This window comes from Egretta garzetta, unplaced genomic scaffold (genome assembly GCF_000687185.1).
Source record: "Egretta garzetta isolate BGI_Z169 unplaced genomic scaffold, ASM68718v1 scaffold87, whole genome shotgun sequence".
Classification (NCBI taxonomy): domain Eukaryota; kingdom Metazoa; phylum Chordata; class Aves; order Pelecaniformes; family Ardeidae; genus Egretta; species Egretta garzetta.
The window spans coordinates 220,545-246,338 of record NW_009260286.1 but is presented as its reverse complement, the minus strand read 5'-3'; the positions used below and the strand labels follow the sequence as shown (position 1 = coordinate 246,338).

At 44.6% G+C, this 25,794-nt stretch overlaps 1 protein-coding gene across 1 annotated transcript in view; it reads left to right on the top strand.

The window, feature by feature from the left end:
- The window catches only part of EVA1A (eva-1 homolog A, regulator of programmed cell death), a 218,339-nt gene that overhangs the window by 82,688 nt on the left and 109,857 nt on the right, over positions 1-25,794 (top strand). The window contains exon 4 of the mRNA XM_009642516.1: positions 9,850-10,002. Within this exon, the coding sequence (XP_009640811.1) occupies positions 9,850-10,002 (153 nt within the window). The remainder of the gene's footprint in view (positions 1-9,849; positions 10,003-25,794) is intronic.

Below are 25,794 nucleotides of genomic sequence, written 5' to 3'. Positions count from 1 at the left end.
GATTTCTTCAACATTTTTTCAGTATCAGTCCTACATTTGGTTTTCAAATTAATTATATGTTTTTAAAACAGGTATCTCCTGATATTTTCAGCTTTTTGTCATACTAAGGGTGCATCAAGCTCTTCTCAGTTGCACACACATTTTTTCTGAGTACTTAAAAAACACTGGAGGTTGTCACCTAATCATGTCTCTTGGAACTGGGACTTCTAAAGTATCCGTGATGAATTTGGGAGATTTGGTAACTGTATTTCTCCCAGCTACATTTTTTCTTCTCAGGCAAAGGCATTGAGGGAATGTTGTGTGTTTAATTATTTAGGACAGTAGTGAACTAGCTTTTAATCTTGTAGGCCTTATTTTCCCCTATTTTATGCTCTAGGCAACCCCATGGATTATATGTGAAAATATCAGTCAGGTATCCTTTTAATGTTCCTGTGTCAGAATTATTATCACCATTATTTTAACATTTGGAGAAGACCATTTTAATGATGTAAGACTAAATTCTTCCTTTCAGCCATTTTAATAATAGCTTTAAGCAGCATTACTCCAGATTTACACCATCACTGGAAGAGGAGAACAAAAGTGCCATGAGCAGTGGTACTAATGAGGTCTTTTCCCTTACGCATTCAAGTAATTTTTTCCTCAGTGCATCACTCTTACCTTTTCACTGTAGTAACAAATGTTTTCACCATGCTTCCTATGTTGCCTCCTATGGTGTAGCTAGTCCAGATTTATATCCATGCTAATGGGCCAGGTGTTACATCCATGCTGGCTGGCTGGTGGGACAGTGCAACGATTACAACCAGCTTTGGCACTAATTTGGCTCTCTTCTGTAATTAGCTACCAGGCCTTATAAAATGTATGGGGGCTTAACTTCATTGGTCATCTCAACGTTTCTGGCAAATTTCACTGAGATATAGCCAGCAGGTTCTCACATCCTTGGAAGGAAGACTGATAAATGGTGAGGCAGAGGCTCAGGCAGCAGAACACCAATAAGTCACAGCTGCTTCAGAAAATCAGCCCAAATTCATTAATGGCAGAAATAGGATGAGTATTATATTTGTCCTGGGCTCCCAAGTGTTTTGTTTAACTCGCATCTCACAGTCTAGCATATATATTTTGATATTGTTCCCTTCTTCCTCCTTAGATAACCATATACCTCTGTTTGTCCAACAGGAGAGTGCAACTAGGTGCATCTGAACTCTACTTTGGAAATTAAATGTAGCAGTTAATTTGTAGCACTGCCAGCCTTTTCACAGTAGAATATAAAAAGACAACTACTTCAGACTAATGAAAGTGACAGTGGGGAAAGGCGCCTTTTAAACATCGCAAATTGGATGGGTGCATCAGAAGCATAATTTTAAAGGAATCTGACAAGGTCGTTTGCAAAGAACAATCTTCTTACTTGTCGAAATGGTTTCAGACCTCCAAAATTTGGCACTCTTGAGTTTTCAGGGTACTTCTGAAGTTGGCAAACTGCCTATTTGATATAACTCTGGACTGTCATTTGGGCTGTATCTTTCAGAGTTTCAGATTAGCTTCTGCAGAAATAAGTGGTGCACTCCATGCCATCGAGGGTAGCAAAATTCAATTTTAAAAAGTTAAATTGCAGCCTCTTCACAAAAGGTTTCTCAAGGGAAAATTGAACTGAAATAATGTTAAAACATATTTCTGTGCAAATGCATGAATTTGTGACCCTCATTTCTTTATGCTCCAAATGAAAGGGGATGATCCTTTTTAGATCCTGGCTGTTGAAATGATGGAATGACCAGGTAGCCCACAGCTTAAGTGCTTGTGGGGGAGTCAGGGGAAAGGCTGTGCTTGAGCACTCTGGAGACCTTTGCTGTCCACCTAATCCTGCCTAGAGGAATGGTGACTTGATTGTTACGGATTTATTCAAATCCTGAGATGAACAGAAAGTTCTCATTGGCAGCAGATTCATGTGCACGAGGAGGAAGGTCTGGAACTCAGGATATGAGGTGCATGTCTTACATGAAAGGAAATTGGAAGAAAACAAAAACAAGGAGCCATAGCAATGGGCACTGGTCCAGAGCAGGCATTTGCCATGGTGAGGAATTTCTGATCTATGTTGATTTATTTGCATCTGGGGACTTGGAGGCCAGAATCTTCTTATATCTTCCAAAGTGTAAAAGAGGATGCAAACCTCAGATAACCAATGCTTGCTTGAAATGAAACTTAAGTAAATATACAAACACAGGAACAGGAGTGTGGGGAAAAGGTTTGAAGGGGAGCACTGACTGGAAAATATCCTTTTAGTCCAAATACCTTCTTCATGGAGGAGTGTAGAAGCCAGTGAAAGCTGTCCAAGGCACCTTTGTTCTGTCTGCTTTGGGATGTACTGACCTATTTTAATTTTGGGAGGATGGACTTAGATCTACGTGCACTCAAAAAAATTCTCTATATCTTACAGAAGGTCTGGGAACTAGATGATTATTAGGGAAAATAAAAATATATAAAAACAAGGGTCACAGGTTACAAGGGAGGGTACTGGATGGATATCTCCAAGATGAGCTGTTCATGGGCAGTCCTGTTGCACAGGCACTCTTGTTCAAGGATGCTGCCTAGAAGCGTCTGTCCTAGTGTTTAATAGTTGTCTTGGAGACTCAACTTCCTAATTCGCCTGGAAGAGATAGTAACAGGTACTCACGATACTCATCTCTCACATGATTAACAGGATCACTGGAACAGGTTGCCCAAGCAAGCTGTGGAGTCTCAATCCTTGGAGGTGTTAAAAACTTGAATGGACATGGCCCTCAGCAACCTGCTACTCAGTTGACTCTGGTATGAACAAGGGGATTGGCCTAGACAGTCTCCAGAGGTGCCTCTGTCCTCTGTGACTCTGTGAATTATGGTCTGGAGTGACTACATCCATAGTAAAGTGTTCATATTTCCATGGTGAACCCTTATTTTGGCTTTTCTCTTCAGGCTGACACAAAGAATTGCTATGTGGTGACTTTTGCAATTATTATTCCAATTAATTAATTAATTAATTAGTATTTTGCAAAGTATTCTGCCTAGACATGTGCTGAAATGAGCAAAATCTCACCACATGCGAGATGATCACCTTTATTATTTGGTGATGACTTCCAGTTGTTGAATTTTAACTTGTGACTAAAAGGTTGCACTTGAGCCATCTGGCCCACTGTGCATCTCAGCTGTTCAACATTGCAACCAATCTGTATCTAATCCATGCAGTAAGAGGTGTAGGTAGGAAGAGTGACACAGAACATCGGAGATGTATCTGCCATTAATGCAGTTCTTCTGGAGAGAGCGGCTGGGTGAGAAAGTGAATTGTCCCTATGCCCTTTTTCACAGACCAAGACTAATCACTGTCATTTATCAGTTAAAGGAAAATAGGTGTTGGTGGAATGGCTGGATATCATGCAAAGCTATGAGTTTGAAGGCAAGAAATGTTCTTTTTTTTGGGTGGTATCCAGTAGAACAGATAAGACAGCTGGGATGAAGGTGAGCAAGGCAAAAATTGGGCTAAAGAAAAGTTACTGGTTAACATGGAATGCAGTTTCGTTCTGAAGAGGCATCTTGGGTGCAGTCTCATTAATTTAATAGTTTCCATCGGAAACAATCCTGACCTGATAAGGAAATGGGAAAAAACATTTCTGTTTCCTACAAGATCTCTTTCTTTGCTCAGATCCCTGATTTTAAGATTTAAATCCTTTAGGATTTTGTGAGGAAGACAGATTTCTCTTTAAGTGTATTTCTAGCTCTTTGATGTGGGAAATAGGGTCAATGATTATGCACTGATTATGTGAAGCATGCATATTTTAATTAGCAAAATTTCATAATTTTTCCCACAAGTCGTATTGAAAAATATAACTTTAGGCAAGGTAGACCTCTGGCATTAATGCATGCCGTCACTTTGTTAGACACAAGATCTTTTTAGGAGCTTTTTTCTCTAAGGTCTTGCAGAGATTGAGCCAACTGATATTTAGTTTTGAGCTTCCCAGTCATGATCATTCAGAAAATTGTCATGGATCATAGGTGAAAATGTTCTTAACACACTGGGTAAATGTATTTACTACAGGTCAATACTTTAATATTCTTGTACACATCCTGTAGTTACAAAGGGTGTGGTGGGTTGACCATGGCTGGACACCAGGTGCCCACCAAAGCCACTCTATCACTGCCCTCCTCAGCTGGATAGGGGAGGTGGGTCAAGATAACGAAAGGCTCGTGGGTCGAGATAAGGACAGGGAGATCACTCAGCAATTACTGTCATGGGCAAAACGGACTCAAGTTGGAGAAATTAATTCCATTTATTACCAATGAAATAAGAGTAGGATAATGAGAAATAAAAATTAAATCTTAAAACACCTTTCCCTCACCCCTCCTTTCTTCCCGGGCTCAACTTCACTCCCCATTTCTCTCCCTCCTCCCCCCGCGCACCGCAGGGAGACGGGGAATGGGGGTTGGGGTCAGTTCATCCCACGCTGTCTCTGCCGCTCCTTCCTCCCCAGGGCAGGACTCCTCACACTCCTCTCTGCTCCAGCCTGGGGTCCCTCCCACGGGCTGCAGTTCTTCACCAACTGCTCCAGTGCAGCCCCTGCCAGGAGCCTGCTCCAGCGTGGGCTTCCCATGGGGTCACAGCCTCCTTCGGGCACCCCCTGCTCTGGCGTGGTGTCCTCCTCGGGCTGCAGGTGGGGATCTGCTCCCCCGTGGGGTCCCTGGGCTGCAGGGGCACAGCCTGCCCCACCATGGGCTGCCCCAGGGGCTGAGGGGAATCTCTGCTCTGGCACCTGGAGCTCCTCCTGCCCCCCTGCTGCACTGGCCTGGGGGGCTGCAGGGCTGCTCCTCTCACGTGTTCTCACTCCTCTCTTTGGCTGCAGTTGCGCAGTTTTGGTTTTCCCCTTCTTAATTACATTATCCCAGAGGTGCTACCACTGTCACTGATGGGCTCGTCCTCGGCCAGCGGTGGGTCCCTCTTGGAGCCATCTGGCATTGGCTCCATTGGACATAGGGGACCTTCCAGCAGCTTCTCACAGAAGCCACCCCTGTAGCCCCCCTGCTACCAAAACCTTGCCATGCAAACCCAATACAAAGGGTCTTCTTGTTCACTTCTCTGTTTCAGAATGCCAATTTTTCCATTAGAAACATTTATAATTGTTTTCCCTTAATTGTCCTAGCTATGTTATAATCATGTCATATAATGACCTTTAAAAATGTGTCTAGAAAAGCCTACAGCTGTTCCCTCCTTGGTTTCTCTCTACTGAGTTGTATTTAAGCCAGTGTCTCTGAAAACAGGCAGTAATAAAAGGGATATTATCCTTAGCAAATATCTTAATCATGGTAAATCTCTGTTGCCCTACAAATGACTGCATGGGGGATTAGAGTTGAGTAAGCCATTTGCTGAATATCACTGCCACCTTTCCTAGGCCATTTAACCATGTTTAATTTTTCAGGGTGAAACATGAAACCCACTAATACAAATGTTAGCATTTGGGCTGAATTATATCCAGTTACAGCAGGCTTAGGACCAGATCGTGACTGATCTGTAGGAGGCCAGTTCTTCTTGGGAGAGTGAGAGAGAAAAATGCAGATTCATTCCCTGTCCCAGCTCTCTTATGTCACTTACGCTGCCTCGGTTCTTTTCAATATTTATATAAGGCTATTACGGGTAAATATACGGATGATGCTTAGCTCTGTATTTTTTTTATATCAGTCACAGTCCTTACCATCATCCAGTGCCTGGGAGCCATCAGTGTCTGGATGAAAGACATCTGGCTTTGGTTCACCCTGGCTAAGATGGAGGTGGCAACGCTATGAAGCAGAAAACACTTTCAGGGACTTGTGTTCTCTCTAACATCACTTTCTATCTGTTTGTTTATCCAGATTTCTATCAGGTTGCCCAGAAACACTGAGAGTATCTGTTCTCTAGTGATCAAGCTTAAGGGAACCTTTTGGGCCTCTGAAATACTACTGCGTATTTCATCCTTTCTTTTTTTCTTTGTTTTTTTCTTCCTTTTATGAAATCAGTGTCTTCTGTCTATGCCAGCCCAGGAGACTGCAGCCCTGACCAGTCTGGACTCCTCCAGAGCCTTGGGAACTGGCAGCTCCAATGGGTGTTTCCCAGGGCAGAATTTAGGGATGGCAAGGTGGCATCTGTTACAGGTGGCACAGCCCTCTCACTCCACACTCAGTGTGCCAGGAGCGCATCACCCATAAACTGCGCTGGTTCCCAACGAGTGTGCACTCAGATTCCCCTAATCTCAAGTCTAATATCTTGAGCAGCTTCCCCCGTAAGCCCTGAACATGACTTCCCAGAGCGGCTACAAGGGTAAGAACCGTGAATGTGAGAGGTGGAGTTGTGGTGTTGACTGTCTCACGACTCCCGGACCGACTTCCAGCAGGGATGTGAATGTCTGTGCACCCCAGTACCCTCTGGGATAAATGCACTCGCTGTGTTTAAATCCCAGTCAAGCTTCCGAATGACAGGCTTTGAATGGTCAACAGAATTTAATAAATATTCTAAGGACTTTAAATGCTTTAGTAAATATTCTAAGGACCTTAAATGGGTCCACAGGACATGTGGTTAAGCAATCAGTTATACTCGTTAATTGGGAGATGTAGCTAATAATAACCAAATCAGAAGAGGAAATCGAATTAGTGCCTTGTAAGAAATAAGACCTTCACAGGCACTCACTCATTAGAGACTTCAAAATTGATCTTTTTCTAAAGTTAATTGACTATTTCATATTTCAACCACTTCAGCCAGTCACAAGTACTCTCCCTTTCCATGATATTAGTTTAACATTAACTATGTAGAGCTTGCCCTATTGCAGAGTTTCGTGCCTTTTTGCTTTCAGCCTGAATCCACATTTTTTTTTCCTAAGGGAAAAAAAAGGTCTATTACGTCTATAAAGTTTTATTATACTCTGTTAAGTTTTAGAATCTGTAGCCAGGTTAAAGCTTTGATTCTATTTCCCTCACAGAAGACACAAAAATCCTATGGGAGACAACTATCGGTAAAGATGATAACCCTTAGCATGTTCAGTGTATTACTCAGGTGCCTTAATGGTGACTGTGGATGAAATACCTACATGGATAAAATGGTGATTGATTCTTCACAGCTGTATGATGCTCCTCATTCCCTACATACTCTGGTATCGAAAGAGCTTCTATTCCTGGTCCCTGTCACTGTCTTAACACGCTCAGCTGGCAGTGGGTTTATCCCTATAGGTACTGCGGAAGGATGTGTGTTCTTCACACAGATTCTCCCATGAATGGGTTAGGTCTTAATTCTGTCTTCCTCTACAAGGATGGATGAGAAAGTGTTTTCCCATTCAATAAATATTTTAGAGGTTTCAAAGTTTCCCTGCAGTGGGATAAAAAATAGGATCTTTCAGAGATTTTTGTAAAAAAGGCTGCAGAGTGAGAAGAAAGATTAAGTACTGGGATAGTATCTAGGGTTGTGAGGGTCTGGACCAGGGTTTTCACGTTCCAGGTGGATGCTCTGATCACCAGGTAATAGGCTATTTTGAAGGGGCTATTTTTTGGCTTTGAGTAGGAATTTCCAAGTTGAGCATGAGGCGTCGTTTTTTTCTCAGACGTTTCTTTTAAATCAGCATGTGCCTGTTTTGCTATAATTTGTGTTTTTTCCATGCAGTTTCTTTTGAAAAGATCTAAACTAATGTAGAAATTAGCCCTGCTTTGAGCACAGGTTAAACCAGATGACCTCCTGAGGAGTCTTCCAACCTAAAATCTTTTATGATTCAACGTTGGTGGAAAATTCCTCTCCATCTCCAATAAGGAAAATGATTCTTGGACCTATAGTTCAAGAACCATAGAACAATGTCGTGGTTTAACCCAGCTGGCAACTCAGCACCATGCAGCCGCTCGCTCACTCCCCCCCCTCCCTCAGTGGGATGGGGGAGAGAATCGGAAAGAAAATAAAAGGTTAGAGCCGAGGGCTGAGATAAAGACAGTTTAATAAGATAAAATAATAATAATAGTAATAATGAGAATGATAACAGAATATACAGAATATACAAAACGAATGAGGCACAAGGCAATTGCTCACCACCCACCGACCGATGCCCAGCCCGTCCCGAGCCGCAAGCAGTCCCCGAGCCGCGAGCAGTCCCCGAGCCCCGAGCAGTCTCCCCGCGACCGACCGACCGAACTAACCGCCCCCCCCAAGCATGACGTTCTATGGTATGGAATAGCTCTTTGGTCAGTTTGGGTTAGCTGTGCTAACTGTGCTGTACTCCCAGCTTGTTATGCACCTGGGCAAGCAGGAGAAGCTCAAAAAGTCCTTGAGTAGTCTGAGCACTACTTGGCAACAGCTGAAAACATCAGTGTGTTATCAACATTCTTCTGGTACTAAATCCAAAACACAGCACTATGCTAGCTACTATGAAGAAAATTAGCTCTATCCCAGCCGAAACCAGGACAAACAATATGGTTAAAACTGTCACATTAAGTGCTAGCTGCCGTGGTGTAAAGACTTAAGTATTAAACTATGAAGTAATTATTAGCTAGTGTTCTCAGTTACTGTGTAGTTTGATGCATATGGACTTTGCATAAGTTGTCCTCTGTGTGTGTGTGTGATATTAAGAGAACCAGTGATAGGGAGAGACAAAATTAATATCTATGCTAGTAAATGCTGCAGGGCCAGGGGCAGCCCCAGGCACTGGCTGATGATTATCTACACTGTTTGGTTGTTAGCGTGCTCTATGGCACAGTCTTGACCTGGTACAACTAGGAGCATTTCAGATGAAATGACTGATCCTGCTTTGAAGGTTACCATGGGTTAGGGACCCTTCCCATTAAGCAATTGGGATGCTGTTATGGCTACATTTCTAATGGTAAATAACATAATCAAGTGGAAGGTCACTCCACAGAGGCTGGGGAGGTTGAGGTTCTATTCCTGGCTGTGCCCTGTGTTGGCTGGGTGACCGTAGACATGCCACTTAGGTTTTCTCAGTCTCTTTCTTTCACACTTGTAGATGTCTAGCTGTAAAGACTCAGCTCTTCAAAATAGTGTTTGCCTTCTGTGGTGTGTTGGCAGACATACATGGGGAGGGCCTGTTCTAGGTTGGGGCCTCTAGAGGTTACCATAATACAAATAATAATAGTAAAGAGAAGGGAATGACATGTGATTTCTTAAGAAATAATTGCCCAGTATCCTGGACAGATGTAGACTGAGTGACTGTTCTTTGTGCACCAGCCTTACAAAAGCAAGAGTGCATTTTGCATTCTTGAACTGACCATTTCAGGAAGGATTTGGGGACCAGCTTTGCATATCTGTATTTGCAACAGGCAAGAGCAGCTTCCATCATTAGTATTAGTATCGAATTTAGAATAGCTCTAATCTGCCAAGGGAGAACTGCTGTGAAAAAAAAAAAGCTTTTGAGCATAATTATGTTTGTATTTGAGCTGCTGTGATGTAGAATAAATGCTTGGCATGTAAAGGGCTGATCTGTGGATGAGAGAGGTGCCTAAAGATGGGATTTTACCTTCCCCTGCCACGGGCTTCTAATATCGCCATGTGGAAATCATTCAATTGCCATGCCTCACTCACCTGTCTGCAAAATGAAATTATTGGCTATTTACAGGAACTGACACATGCTAGGTTAAAATATGTTCATTAAATGTGCTGATAATGCCAGAGAGGGAATGCATAATGCAAATGACTCTAGCAAATGCAGTTGTAAGGCTGGGAGTGTGCTGGCAGCTGATGTGCACCTCGGGGCGTTTGCCCAGAATTGCTGCTGCCTCTGACAAGTCCACACCATGGGGAGGTGAGAGGGTTCCCTTCATGCTGAGTGCCCGTCTCTGGATCAGCTGAGTAATTAAATGTTTGTTTCCTTCCAGATGAATACAAGAGTAAAGTAGCCTGTGAAGATGACAAGCTGAGGCTAAGCTGTAAGAAGAGCATGGTGATAGCCATTTACTCTGCTATCTTTGGAAGGACACAAGGAGGCAGCCTGGAGTGCCCGTACCAAAACCTAGGGATGCCCATGATTGGTAAGCAGGGGAACAGCTTGACAGAGCACACTGACCTGGGCAGGGTGATTTCATTTACTGTCATCATGGTAGAGCTGGCACAGATCCTGATTAGGAAAAGCAGGACTGGGACATGCAACCTGCCATGGTGGTGCTCCTGATGTGTGGTACCTTGTTAACTAGTGGTGAGCTTCATCATGAGCACCAAACTGAGGTTCAGCTAAATGCCCTAGCCAAGTTAACAAGCCACAGTCTTTTATCTGATTCATCAAATTATATGCCAGAAGGTACTCCTTGAATTTCTTGTTCAATTTTCTGTCCTCCTGGTGGTTCATACACTGAACCTCTATCTGTAATATGGAGGAGCATATTATTGGTGGATGTCATGGACTATCTGTGGCCAAGTCAAGCCTTGACATTGCATTTAAACTTTTAGTGAAGTTAAAGCAAGGGGTGACACTTCAAAAAGCAAGTTGTTAAGTTGCATCATGTTATGGTTGACCTACAGTACCTTCAAGTAGCTTCTTTACTCTCAGGCTATCATAGTCTCTTACATTAATGTGTTAAAGATCAATAAATTTAAAAACATTCACTAGGACCGTCTGTTCTGGAGCCGATGTGAAATGGCCTTGAATATTGTAGGCTGTGGCAGAGGGTGCATCTGTCTGCAGTGCAAAATCCTGTGATCAGCATTCCTCATCATCCTTCTCTGCAGAGGTGAGAGGGAATTAACTGGTTTCCCAAAGGAATTGCCTCCAGAGGGGGAAAGGCTTCAGAAGGGGCTGTAATGGGAAGCTTGAGCTGCCGCTATTGCCTGTGCTGGTATCTGTTCAGCTGTATCTGGGGATCTTCGGCTTCACATCGCCTGATCTAGTGCCCTTCAGGAGTTAAATGCTATTCAAATGGAAGTGTGTGAAGTGACTGCTCGGAACTATGATACGCAGATGATGGGTATCAGTAGGAAACCACAGGTGGAATCAGGCCAGTCGGGTTATTTGTGCAGCATGGTGAGTACCTTAGTTGTGTAGCTGTGAAAATCTGAGCACTTGCAGGACAGCTGAGTGTAGTTCAGGGTATCCTACCCCGTCCCACGGTTCAGGTGCATGTCAGGAGAGTCACCATCCTTTAACAGGTTACCTCCGTCTCCTGAGGTGACCTATGTCCCTGGATGTGCTCCTGTAGTCCCCTGGTTACCAGGGTGCAGAAGCCAAAACAGGAATGTGTAACAGGTTAGCCTGGACCTCTTTCATGTGGTGTTTGGGATGGGCTAAGAGTGTGTACAGCTGGTTGCTGTCGTGGTTTGGCTGCTGGGTGATAACCTGCCAAGTCAACGAAACTTGATGGGTTTCTGGTGTATACCTGAGTGCACACCACTCCAGGCACGTACTGGTGACAAGGTACGAGCACTGGGACCTGCTCTTGAATGTCAGTGTGAAGTAAAACTCTATGTGATACCACAAAGGGTAAAGTTTTACTCTTCTTCACCCAGATGCAAAGTTCCAAAACCTGTACTGGCTGAGAGCAGGGTATACAGCACTAGAAAATGGGGTGGGAGGCAGTGGAGCTGGTTGAGCAAAGCTGTAGCTAAGAGAACAAGCACTGAGGGGTGACAGCAGGGCTGCGCGTGCCATACCGTCTATAGCACTTGTATGCCCTGTGGTTTTCAAACTGCCCTTGCGATCTCTACAAATTGGGATGTTTGCTCAAGGAATAAGGTATTGGATCCTTGAGTGTAGCACACAGTCTGCTGCTGGGACAAGGCAGGGCCTTCCTCCAGTGTCAGCTCTTAAATGAAACTAGTTACAAGAGCAGGCTCAGTACAAGACAGTGTCATGCCAAGCTAATGGTGGGAATGCCAAGGCAGCTTTACACTGAAATCCAGTGCAAGGTTTTAAGTTGTGACTTGATGCTAAAAATGACTGAGTTGCTGGACAGGAGCAAATATCTGCATGTTTGGAGTTGCTAGAGTATCAAGTATCATTTGCAGATGACACTAAGCTGGGTGGAAGTGTTGATCTGCTTGAGGGTAGGAAAGCTCTACACAGGGACCTGGACAGGCTGGATCGATGGGCCGAGGCCAACTGTATGAGGTTCAAGAAGGCCAAGTGCCAGGTCCTGCACTTTGGTCACAACAATCCCATGCAACGCTACAGGCTTGGGGTAGAGTGGCTGGAAAGCTGTGGTCAACAGCCAACTGAGTATGAGCCAGCAGTGTGCCCAGGTGGCCAAGAAGGCCAATGGCATCCTGACTTGCATCAGGAATAATGTGGCCAGCAGGATGAGGGAAGTGATCGTGCCCCTGTAGTCAGCAGTGGTGAGGCCGCACCTTGAATACTGTGTTCAGTTTTGGGGCCCTCATTACAAGATGGACATTGAGGTGCTGGAACGTGTCCAGAGGAGAGCAACAAAATCAGTGAAGTGTCTGGAGCCCAACGCTGATGGGGAGAAGCTGAGGCAACTGGGGTTGTTTATTCTGAAGAAAAGGAGGTTGAGGAGAGACCTTATCACCTTCTTCAACTGCCTGACAGGAGGTTGTAGTGAGGTGGGTGTTGGTCTCTTCTCCCAAGTAACAAGTGATAGGATGAGGGGAAATGGCCTCAAGTTGCACCAGGGGAGGTTTAGGTTGGACATTAGGAAAAAATTTTTCACTGAAAGGGTTGTCAAGCATTGGAAGAGGCTGCCCAGGGAAGTGGTGGGATAAATACCCTGGAGGTATTTAAAAGATGGGGAGACATGGTGCTTAGTGACCTGGTTTAGTAATGGACAGGTACAGTTGGACTCGATGATCTTAAAGGTCTTGTCCAACCAAATGCTTCTATGATTCTATCTATCTGTTAAGTCAGCCTGGTGCTGCTGGGGTCCTAAGGGGGTAGGTATGTCCTGCCTGCATGACAGCGACAGCAGAGTGACAAGTGTCTCTGGGACAGTGGCTGGCTGCATGCCCCATGGGGCTGGGGATGAGAGGTGAGGCACTCACCATGGGGCAATGCCTTCCCCAGGTTTTCCCAGGCATTTGGTCACCGTGTGTGTAGGGTGAAAGGGAGGCAGTATAGTGGTTGATGCTGATGTCCCCCTGCATGCTGAAATCCTGACTGGAGGATGAGGAGTGTGAGCTTAACTCAAAAAAATTTGAGCGAGCAGGTGGTCTTTCAACTCACCATGCTCCATCCCTCAAATCCCAGCTATATTTGAGAGCATTTGTCCAGGTCTGCTAGCGTGTTCACCAACAGCTTGCTGATCCCTTCGGCATGACGCCGTAAAGGCTACAGGCAGCCTCTGCTTATCGTGACCTTCCCTTCACCTGCTGGAGTGAGTTGACCCGATGGGACAGAACCCTAGTGAGGCAGGAGAGGGAAGGTGAGTTGTGGTTATAACTCCTCTCTTGGCCCCAAGAAGAAACCAGTCTAGGATCTGTCTGCAACCCAAATCAGCGAAAAGCACATTCCCCCCGTGCTTCCCTGCGGCACGCTGCAAGGAATAACAGCCCTGCCTCCATTTACAGCACTGAAGTGAGGGGGCTGTGCTCCCAGCCGCCACTAGCAATCGTGGGAACGGCACGCAGAGTCCCCCAACCTGCTCCAGAAACTACTCCTGCCACGGGCCTGCCTAGCCCAGCAGGCAACTCTGTTCCTTCAGGAGCAGGTGAAAACATCGCAGCTTATAAATCAAAGCTTTCTCTAGTTAGGGAACATTTCCCTGCATGTTTCCACAGCCCTGTGATACGGGGAGGGCTGCTCCGTGACAGCCTTTGATCCCAGATATTCGCAACGAGCTGATCTTACAAACGTGACCGTATGACTCAGACTTTGCGGCAGCATCCAGTTCCCGTAAGGCAGGACCCAGCTATGTTCCGCACATGGAAGATTTATTCTGTTTGAATTTCACGGGACTGATGATTTGTGTCAAGTCTGAGCCTTGGCAAAGGGCCTTTTCCCGGGAAGTAGGTCCTGGACAAGTTTGCAGTGATTATTTTTATCCAGGCAGCACGAGCTGCTTGATGAGAAGAACTCATACTTGCCCTAAAGGTGGGGAAGGGTATCTTTTCTTCCTCTCCTAATGAAAAACAGTTCAGAAAATTTTATTCCATTTTTTTTTTTCTGTGAACAAAATGCATATTTGGATTGAATTTAGAAATCTACGTCTTCTACAGATGAGGCTTTTGAAGAGCTGAGCGCTAAGATGGGGAGGAGGGCTGGCAGCATTGTATATATTTCTGACCCTGCCATAAGGTAAGGGAAAATCTAATTTAATTTGTGTTGTTTCTCCCTTGAAATACAAGACCTTGTACTCCTGTAGGAGTGTTGAGGAGATGAAGTCCACTGACACTGAGTTTCTTGGATTCTGCAGAGACATGAGGTACGTTAGGTGCTCAGGTGGAGGGATCCCAGGTATCGTGACGTCGCAGCCATTTAATGCCTGCGTAACCCAGCCATCCTTGTGCTGCTTTTGGGTGACGTAAGATGCTCAAGCCAGACTTCACACACCATGCCATGCCAGATGCGTGCTTTGTCTCTGTTGAACGTCTATACGAATGTGCTTAGCATCTGTGAAGGGAAAGTTACTGCGAAGAACTCCATCCTATCCCTGTCATGTTAAAGAGAAAATATGCCAGGATCCTCTTTTAACTGGAAACATGTTGAAACTTGTGTCTCTGACCCCTAATGGGAACCCCCTGCAAACAGCTGGACCCCTCCTTGAATGCCTTGGGAACTCTGAAAAGCTCCTGAAGGAATTTGACCTTATTTGTAACTCTCTTAATAAAGCCTCCACTTTGCTGCCAGCATGTGCAGAGACAATACGCAGAGCACAGGGCGGTCTCCAGGGAAAGGGATATTTGCAAGCAACAAACCATTAACGTGCTGCAGCCCAGGGAGCCTTTGCCCCTCTATCCTGCTGTTTACAGCTGCCTCTGCCTGCAGCTCCCAGGGACTTGTTTATACCAAGACAAGCCAACTTAAAAAATGGCCTTTTCCTGCTCGTAGCTGCATGCAAGGTAATGGTCTAATTAGGAGCTGGAAGGAGGCAGGACTTGAATGTCAAGCGGTTACTCTTCTTATCATTTAGTGGAGTGATATCCTTGATCACACTCAGTGCACCTGACGTGCTCACACGTACATTTTTGCAGTAGAAACCCTCCTGAACCACAGGGAATGAGATGAACATGTTCAGCTGACCTCTAACGTCAGGATCCAGGTCTCCTTCTCCAGGGCCCTGTCTCTCTCCATCATGTATATAAAGAGCCCACAGCAATTTCACTCCTCAACCGGGTAGAAGGAATCTGGGCTTGGTTTCGAAGTCGGCACAAGATCGTGGGAACTCTGTCTCCAAAGCTCAGCTTTGCGTTGTGGTGTGTGGGTTAAGCTGAGCAGCCTTCTGAGAAGTGGGATGTCCTTGTCATTTAACATACTAGAGCCCTCCTGTGCCTCCGTAGGGGGGAAATGGATGTGTTTACAAAGCTCTGAGGAAACTCAGATGGTCAGTGGCACTCTCTAACTCATGGGATCTGATAACGCAAGAGCAGAGGAATGAGTTCAGCAAAGGAGCCTTTGCTTTAGGTGCTCATTCCCTGGCATTTTTCATTTTAATGCAATGACAGAAGGTGATTCGACCCAGTTTGTTTTGATTTCCTCCTCTTAATGCAGATGTATATATACTTGAACCAGAGCCTTCCCAGTCCCTCATATAAATATTTATTACACCATATAAATAATGGACCCTTCCATTTTGTTTATCTGTGATCAGATCTAGCATGTGAATAAGTATGAAATACATGGAGTAAAAAAAAAAAATATCCATTTTACTCCATGGTACACGTTTCTGTTCCTGCCAACACAAGAGCTGATTTTAAGAGACTGCTGCCCCTCCAGCGGTGCATTTCTGGCTCTCTTCCGCTTCACCATCTGTGACCATTTTCCATCCTGCATTTCCATCAGTACAAATTTGTGGGTGCACTCTAATCTTGGGCTTAAGTGAAATACTTAAAAATAAAAGGCCTTCAAACTGTGGAGATGGAGCAACGAGGGGTAGTAACCTCTGGCACTGATGGGGGAGGCAATGGGAGACTGGGGTGGCAGGAGGAAGACAGGTTATCCACAGAAAGCTGTGCTGATCAGATAATGTTGTGTAGCATGGCTGTCCTTCGGTGGATCCAAGTGCTTGTGGCTGAAATGAGGCCAATTGTATGAGGTTCAACAGGGCCAAGTGTCGGGTCCTGCACTTGGGTCACAACAACCCCATGCAATGCTATGGGCTTGGGGTAAAGTGGCTGGAAAGCTGCCTGGCAGAAAAGGACTTGGGGGTGTTGGTCAGCAGCTGACTGAATATGAACCAGCAGTGTGTCCAGGTGGCCAAGGTGGCCAATGGCATCCTGGCTTGTATCAGAAATAGTGTGGCCAGCAGGAGTAAGGAAGTGATCGTGCCCCTCTACTCAGCACTAGTGAGGTTGCACCTCGAATGCTGTGCTCAGTGTTGGGCTCCTCAGTGCAAGAAGGACATTGAGGTACCGGAGTGTGTCCAGAGAAGGGCAATGAAGATGGTGAGGGGTCTGGAGCACAAGGCTGATGGGGAACAGCTGAAGGAACTGGGGTTGTTCAGCCTGGAGGAGAGGAGGCTGAGGGGAGACCTTATCACCCTGAAAGAAGGGTATAGTGAGGTGAGTGTTGGTCTCTTCTGCCAAGTAACAAGTGATAGGACGAGGGGAAATGGCCTCAAGTTGCACCAGGGGAGGTTTAGACTGGATATTAGGAAAAATTTTTTCACCAAAAGGGTTGTCAAGCATTGGAACGGGCTGCCCAGGGAAGTGGTGGAGTCCCCATCCCTGGAGGTATTTAAAAGCTGGGTAGATGAGGTGCTTGGGAACATGGTTTAGTGGTGGGATGGCAGGGTTAGGGTAACGGTTGGACTTGATGATCTTAAAGGTCTTTTCCAACCTAAACGATTCTATGATTCTATGAAACCCTATGTCCTGATTTCACCATATGGGAGATGACGGCTTTTAAAACAGCTGGGTTTGTGGGATGAGCAGCAGACGTGGGAGGGAGTCAGACCGGGTCTTTCCTCTCTAATGTGCACATCAGGCTTCCAGAGCGCGCCTGCCTGTAGGTACAACTCTACGTACATTTGATTTGCATTCAGTGCAGAAACTACTTTGTTATGTGTGTAGCTCATGATTAAAAACATGTTTTTTAGAGGCCAATCTGTTTGTATGTATTAAAACCCACAAGTATCCAAGTTTGAAGGCTAAATAAATATCAGTTGCTGTTTAACTCATATATAATACCTCATTAAATTTAAATTGAAATGAAATTCCCGTTTAGAATACTAAGTTAAAGTGGGACAAAGCCTGCTTTCAGAAAGTTGTTTTTCAATTTTAGATACTTTGCGTGTTTCACTTTTTGTCTCAAAACACCAGGAGGTAATTAAAATCACTTTACAGCTGTTTCTAGAAAACTCAAACTATTGTTGGATTCCATAGAGTAATAAAAATGATTTATATGATGTTGTTTTTATATGCACACAATTACTATTTTTTAAAAAAATGAAAAAATCCATTCAAATTTTTTCCTGGGCAAGATCTTTCTCAAAGTTTCAATGTGGTTTTAAAAAAGTTGTTTACAGTGGAGTATGACCCCATGCAGTGGTTGTAAGTAAAAATTCTGAAAGCAGTAATTTAAATAACACTACCAGGCTCTGTGACGGTACTGGTATGATACTTGAGGAAGTAAAGGGGGTGTTTATTTCAGGAGCATCAACTTCTTTAGTAGCTTTAGATGCCTATTGCCCAATTATTAGTTAAAAGCAAATCCAGAATATAATCCTAATAATAGAAGGGCAGAATTTAAGAGATTTAAATCTATAGCGTCTCAACTTATTTCCATGGAGTTACTCGGAACGAGAACCAGTGTAACTTGTTGAGAACTGATAAAGTTCCTCTTAATTCAAATGTCACTCAAGAATATTACAAAATTACCATGATGGTGAATGCTGAGCCAGAGAAACAAAGGTAATGGGAAACCTGTGAGTTTGCAAGCCAGGCTTTGCTTTAGGAACCAAGGGCAAGAAGTGACTTGCAGCTTGTGTCAGCTGGGTAATCTCTTAAAAAAAGTGGGCCAGTCCCACAGCTTCCGAAGTTCAGACCTCTCTTCAGCCAAGGCATTTGTTGAACTGTACCCATGTTCAGTAAAATACTTTTGTTGGGCTGTAATGAATAATTTAAGATAATTTTCTCTTTTCTGGCCTACTTCTGAAGTTTCCAAAGTTTTCTGAAGGCTGTGGTGAGGAATTTTTCTCTCTCTTTCATGAAAAGCTACTTTTTAATGTACAACTGGCCTTCTCTGCAGACCTTTTTAATGTTTGGATGTAGATTTCTTTTTTAGCCAGCTATTTTCTGTGACATTGTGAAGACATAGACACCATATCCAGCTGCCTCAGTGCCAAGTTCCCTGCTACGATTTGTAATAATGATGATGGCAATTTATACCAGAAACCCAATCTCAACATGATACCAAAGTACCTGGCACTGCCAAACCAAAAACTAAATAGGAAGTCCCTAAAATGCAAAAGCTTACAGAAGAAGGAAGAGCATGCTGGGACTGATGCTGTTGTGGGGGAGGTAGGCTCTTCTTGGCCTCAACATTGGCCATGAGGTGTTGGAGCATCTCTCTGACTCTCTTCTGTGCAGCATCAGATGCTGCTTGTACCAGAGCTGGGGAGCAGGGACCTGGGAAACCAGAGCTAATGTGTGAGCCAAAGCCCCAGTGATACTTCCCCACCAGCCCTGACTGCAAACCGTTTTCCACAACCCAGAGGTTTATCAAGCAAAAATTTTTCTGAGCCCCTGCTTACCACTCAGAAGTGCTTTTAACAATCTCTTCTAATGAATTAATTTATTTTGTTTACCTACTTGAAGAGGGTTTTGTTGTGCTTGGAGCAGATTGACTGTGCAGGTTTTCAGAAGCCCGTTCTGTTCCGGCTTCCAAACCAGCAGCCTTTGAATTGTTTTGTGTCTCTGCTCCTGAGCTTTCCCCTTTACACATCTGCTTCTGCACCTTTCCTTGTTTCAGGGTAGTCTTTCGTTTTCATTGATTGGTCTCCACATTGTTTGGTCTTAAGGGCCAAGTATCTGTAGTTTGGTTTTCTCCCTCTTATTTTCCACACTCCCTGTGGTTCTGAACCCAACTCACTTCTTGCACCCTCTGTAGAGGTTTGTGTGCCATGGCAAGGAGGAGAAATCCAGTGTATTTCTGTTGCCCCCATCTGAAACTGTGTGACAGCACTACTCTGATAAAGAAATGACCTTCCCAGGCTGCTTGCGGTAGAGAGAAAGTGGACAAAGCCTGTATTTATAATGTCTTCTGCACTGGCTTTTAAAGAGAACAGCAAACTTTATGGGTGTAGGCTAAGCTGAAAATACCTGGGATTTGATATATTGCACATGGTGCAGACTGGCTCATCAATACTCTGTGAAGACATCCTTCACAGGCTGCTAGAATGGCTAATTTTGGTTAATTTGCAACTGAAGCGGAGGCTCAGACACCTCCAGCAGCTGTCGCTTTATGAAGGAGCTGAACTTTGTATCAACCACAGCTAATGGAGCATCTTTAAAATAAATGAGAGACTGTCCAAGAGCAGGAGAACTTCTTCTACAGAATACCTCCTGTATATGTTAGAGATTCTCCTGCAGAATGAGGCAGTTTTGAGTCACTCCTAGGTAAAACGTGAAGGAATTCAGGCAGCTGCCTCACCTGCCAGGTTGGAGTTACTTTCTTCCTGCTTACGTCCTCTTTGCCATTCCATGGAAGTTTGCTTTCTCTTTTGGCAGATGAGTAGATAACCACAGAGCTGATTCAGGCATCTGTCAGCTTTCTTTGCAGGAACTAAATTTCTCTCCTATTAGTTAATTGACTCATGCATCTTCCATCTTTCATTCTGTCCTCCCTGCTTCATAGCTCTCAGCAAGTAACTTTTCCTGTTTTTATTCTTTAGCAAGAAATCATGTTGCAAGCTTCAGAGAAAAATCGTGTCCTCTGCTTGGGAGGAGCTTCCTCCTAGAGCTGTCAGTTGTTTGTAAATAACTTCCCTTGAGGGAATATTTATCTTAGGCTGTTCCTTTCACCTGCTCCTCAGAAGATATCAAGGGAAACTAGGGTTCTGTTCTCTGTTTTAATTCGAGATGTAGGTCTTCTCCTGGTGCCTTTACACTGAGCCAAAGTGTGCCACAGAATTCGCCTCTTGATCAGGCACCACCAGTCCTGTTCCAGTTCGTAATCACTCACCTCACATGCACTGCTGGAAATCATATTTTAGGCAGTGATTCTCTTTCTGAAGCCTTTAATTACAGCCAATCATCTGAGTATCCTTTTGATACATCAAGGTCTTATATTTTGTGGGTTGAAAAAGTCAAATGAGTGCTCCAATGATTTTGCTAAATTCATGGACTCAGAGAGTGCATCCTCTGATGAGTGAGTGAAGTTTTCTTCTTGAGCTCTATTTGTCTTTTTTTTTTTTTTTTTTTTTTTAAGTGCACACATGTTGGTATTGGGGTGTGCTCCATGCCCCCGTGTCTTTCCAGATCCATGGACAGCCTGTGGAAAACCACTGCCTGACAGCCTTACGGCATGCTAACATATTCACACGTTCAGGTGTACATGGTGCTGCTTGCTCTGGACAGCCTGCCTCACCTGCGACGTGGGAGGTGAGTCTGATCATCAGGTTAACAGATGCACAGATGTTCTTGAGCATCTGGCACATGCCCAGCTTCACTGTGGGATTAGTCACCCATCTCCAAACTAGGTGTCTAAATCTGTTTGTGGATCCACCTGTGATGACTGCTGCCTTGGAAGAGGCTCCCATCTCCACCAGAGCATCCAAGAGTTAGTGTAATGCAAAAATAAAACTGTTTGGAAACATTCTTTCGAACCCAGATAAGTTTTGCAATCAAAAGCAGCAACGTATGGCTTGGATTTCAGATTGGGATGTGTCACCCTTACTGGAGAAAAACAAGTAACAGTGAGTAACCAAAGTAACGGATGTGATTAATAGGCATTGGCTCCAATTTCTTTTTTTCACAAGGAAGAGGTAATAAAGAAGTAGTCATGCTGGGAAGCAGCCTTAAATTGACTAAGCCCCATTCATTGTGGTGAGCTTGATGATATGGACATTACATCACTGAGACTGATTCCAGTTTTAAAACCAATGCTTGTCTGCAGGCTGCAGCTGGTAAAATCCTCCAGCGTGGCTTTGTTGCCATTTGAGTTGGATTCTTACCCTGTCAGAGGCTGGTCTGATAAAGATAGTAGAGCAGGGAGTATTATCATACTTAATGCAACCAGGAAGATGAATTACCTACTGAGGGCTCAGCCTAAGAGTTGTGAACTGAAACTGGCCAGCAGTCTGCATTTCCTACCAACAGGAATTCACCTTGTACCAGGGGCAAGGCTGGAGAGACGTGCAGCTTCTGGAAAGCGAGGCCAGGAGTAAAGAGGATAAAGCAAGCTGATCCCACTATCCCCTAAACCCAAGCTTTAGTTTAAAACACCGTATTCCAAAAGCACAGCTGATATCTTTAAACACTTTCACATGTGGAAGTATCACTGCAGCCAGGATTCTTATTTGCTCTTTGGCAGTGTACTGAAGCAATCCAAGCCTAATGAAAGCTGAGGGTGACTCTGGCCCAACCTGTGTAAGTGGGCTTTCTATCATCTGTGAGGTCTTAAGTTTGTTTTATTGCTCTGCTGTGGGATTAGAGCTTTGTGGGCTTTAAAAGGTTCTTGGCAGGGGCCTGGCTCTGCTTACCAGTACTTACCTCAGACTTAGTGATATGGTGGTGGCATTTGTGAGTGTCCTTCCTGTATCTCTGACACATGGGATCACTTGTTTGTCACTGATGTCAGGATGGTATTTCATATAACATCCGCAGTTTGCATTTAGCAAGCAAAAAAACAGCGAAAGAAAGGAGAAGTTGCCCTGAATGAGCATGCCATCTGGTGCAATAAGAGTGCCACAGCTAGACTCCCACTTCTGAAGACCTGGAAATTGTGAATTTGGCCAGCTGAAGTGGACCATAGCCCAACTCTGCTCTACAGCATTGCTGGGCTTGGCTTCCCTGCATCTTTTTGAGAGCCTAACTGCATGATTTATGGATAAGAGAGCCTCTGTTTTCTTGCCTCTGAGCTCTGGGAATGGGCACCTGGAAGCGAAGACTACTGACCTGGAATCACCTCCTGAAGAAGTACCAATATACTTGGAGATCTCACTTCAATCCAGCTCCCTCAGGACTTGCTTACATTTGGAAGCTCACTTACCTACACACACTTCATAACAGCCAACAGGAGTGATGTTGACTGTTTTTATACTCCTGAGACATGGGGGTAAAAGGAAATACCATGTTGTCACTTCTAGAGCTTCGAATGACATAGTGATGATTTATGAGGGTGCTGTAGCCTCATCTATCACTCAGCCATCTCTCAGATGTATTATTGACATCTTCAGTGCCAGTTAGCGAGGGAATAAAGATGCTTGAATATGACATTTTGGCATCCAGCTCAATGACCTCCTTATCACAAATCCTTTGAAGTGTATAAGGGAGATGGTCCCATTTGGAGATTTTGATTGCTGCTCTTACATATTTCAGTTCAATGCGTTATGCGGGGGATGAACACATCAACAGATCAAAAAACCAAGAGGGGAGACCAAGCTAATTTCAGTATCGCTGTAGTCCTCCCTCAAAGTGCCGCTGGCTGCTTGCCCTGGCATTTACAGGAATTCACAAGGCATTTGTGCTTAGAAATTGTGTGGAGGAAGACACAGGGAAAATTCCCTGTTGTGACCAAAGGGAAGTCTTTGAAGTGAATACTTTGTCAAATTTTGTCCAAAGAGTACATTTGGTTTTTTTCAGGGCTGGAAGAATATGACTGATTCCAAGAGAATTGCTCAGGCCTTACCATGGGAAAATAAGAAGAGTATTTGGATTTACCATGTGGGAGCTTGGTGTTGTCGGTAGAGTTTAGCTGGATCTTATAACGTGGGTACCTCAGCTGACTTTCTGCCACTCCTGCATTCACCAGATTTTGGTGCTCATTAGGGTTTGGAGGTCAGCGGCAACAGTAAAGACTTGAGTAAATTGTGGCTGTTTGCTATAAAGAGCCAAGGAAATGGAGTGCTACAAGAAACCTCCACAATGTTATGTTGGAGTCAAACTGGCAGCCACTTAACAGCAGTGAGAGATCAATATTGCTTAACATCTTCAGTAATGACCTGGATAAAGGGACAGAAGTTGTAGGTGGTACCAAATTGGACAGGAGAGTTGTTGCAGTGGGGGGTAGGGACCTTGAGGAATCTCAGTGAGCTGGAGAAACCTTATGAAACCTTGTGAAGTTTAACAAAGGCAAATGCAAAGTTTTGCACCTGAATAACCCTCTGCAACAGCACAGGCTAGGGACCAGCTCATTAGAAAGCAGCTCTGCAGGAAAAGGACCAATGGGTCTCAGGGGAAAAGAAGATGAACATGAGTCAGTGGTGTGGTCTTGTGGCAATGGTGGCTAAGTGGATACTGGACTTTATTAATAAGAATATTGTAAGTACATCAAGAAGAAGGTTTATTCACTCTATTTGGCATTCCAGTACTCCACTTAACTGTCCAGTTTGGGGTTACCCAGATAAAGAGGTATGTTGAAAAACTGGAGCAAGGCCAGTGAAGGGCCACCAAGCTCGTCAGGGGGGCTGGAGCACACAGCATATGGGGAAAAACTGAGGGATCTGGGTATGTTCAGTCTCAAGAAGAGAAAGCTCAGCGTGGGATCTTATTGTTTCCTACTACCTAATAGGTGGCTCTACAGAAGACTGTTCTTGGAAATGCACAGAAAAAACGCAAATAAACACCAAAAGCAATGAACACAAATTGCAGTAATGGAAATCTGATTAGATGCAAGGAAAACATTCTTCACCTGGAGAGTGGTTTAGCCCTGGAACAGGTGCCCAAGAAGTTTGGGGGATATTTATCTGTGGAGATTTTCAAAACTTGCCTGGGCAAATTCCTGAGCAACCTGATTTAACATCAAAGCTGTTTGTGCTTTGAGCAGGAGGTTGGACTGGATAGGCTCCAGATATTGCTACCAATTAAGTTATTGAATGGTTTACATGCTGCAGCCCCAACATGTGACTTTTTTTCCTGGATATATTTTCAGTATTAAGGTTTGCAAAAAGTCCATGTAAAAGAGGCTTTTAAAATCTCAGTGCCTTTCTTTCTATGCCAGGGGATTTCAGCCCCATCTGTAATTGAAGCAGATTGAATCTCTTCTGCTTTTCTGCTCATTTTGGCTAGTGAAGGTTGAGCTGGAGCAGCCTGGCAGTTGGAGAGTTGAGGAATTCACTACTGATATATGTGAATATGGGGGCCTGGTTTGTGTCCAAAGAAGCTGTGTATCTAGGGCTACATGTATGCTGGTAAACCAGCAGTACCAGGGCCTGGGCACAGATACTGGAAATAGATCTTCAGTACTGTTAAACTCTAGCATGGCCCATGGGATGGTTCATTGCCTTGGCACAGCTAACTCTCTCCAAGGCAGACCGGAAGATGGTTTGAGGTTGGTTATAGGACAGGGACTGGGTGTCAGCACTCTGTTTTAGAGGGCAAGAGTGTTTAATAGCATGGTTGTGTGTTGTTCCACCACAGTTGACCTTGGGGACAGCGTAAGTTTTCATTTACCAGTAAACCTGTAGCCAGAATAGGCTGGACCTGGGCATTGTTAAAATACAAATAGGGATTGGTTTAGTAGTGGTTTAGACAGGTATAGCTGGACTTGATGATCTTAAAGGTCTTTTCCAACCAAATGATTCTATGATTCTATGATAGCATAGTTAGGACCTGCTCTGGCAGATGGAGCTACATAGAAGAGGCTACATATGCGTTGGTAGTGGGGCTGGTGAATGGGCTTGAGCAGGGTCCCACAGCTGCCTGTAGGCAGCGTGGCATGTGGTTTTCAGTGGGTAGCATGGGCAAGGCCTCTCCCGTGGAAAAAAAAATGCCGATACTGCCTGGTAAAGGTAGCATCAGGATTGTGCTCATCTACCATGTACACATCAGCTACTCTGTACTGAACACAGTGAGAAAGAGCCTGCTGCCTGGCCCTGTGGCTGGCTGACCTCATGGCCATGTAACTAAACCCTCTGCCACGTACTCCTGCTCCTCTACTTTCCATCCAAAATATCTGGGTCCACCTTCTGCAGATTGGTGACTGGAACTAGCCCTGCTATAGCTCAGACTATGTTACTTGTTTGGGGTAATGCTAGTTGGCAAAATCATTCCAAGGAACAGGGTAGCACTTAAACAAGGGCGATAATGGTGTGTCTGGATTTGAACTGTTTGGTTTCCTAGTGCAGATGCTGCTGCTGCAGTCAGTATGGATGGAGACCGTAGCCTGCTCAGAGCTGCATGGGAGGAAGGAGGCCATTGATAGCAAGACATGCCTGGTGATGGCTAGAAAAGCTGGTGATGTTAGTGCGAGGGTATATGACAGATAAAACTCCTAGAAGCATCTTCAATGTGTTGAATCTACAGATCTGACTCCTGATGAGTGCAGATGCTGCTGCTGCAGTCAGTATGGATGGAGACCGTAGCCTGCTCAGAGCTGCATGGGAGGAAGGAGGCCATTGATAGCAAGACATGCCTGGTGATGGCTAGAAAAGCTGGTGATGTTAGTGCGAGGGTATATGACAGATAAAACTCCTAGAAGCATCTTCAATGTGTTGAATCTACAGATCTGACTCCTGATGAGTCTGTCCTGTTCGTTAAGGTGGAGGGCAGCGTCTGTACTT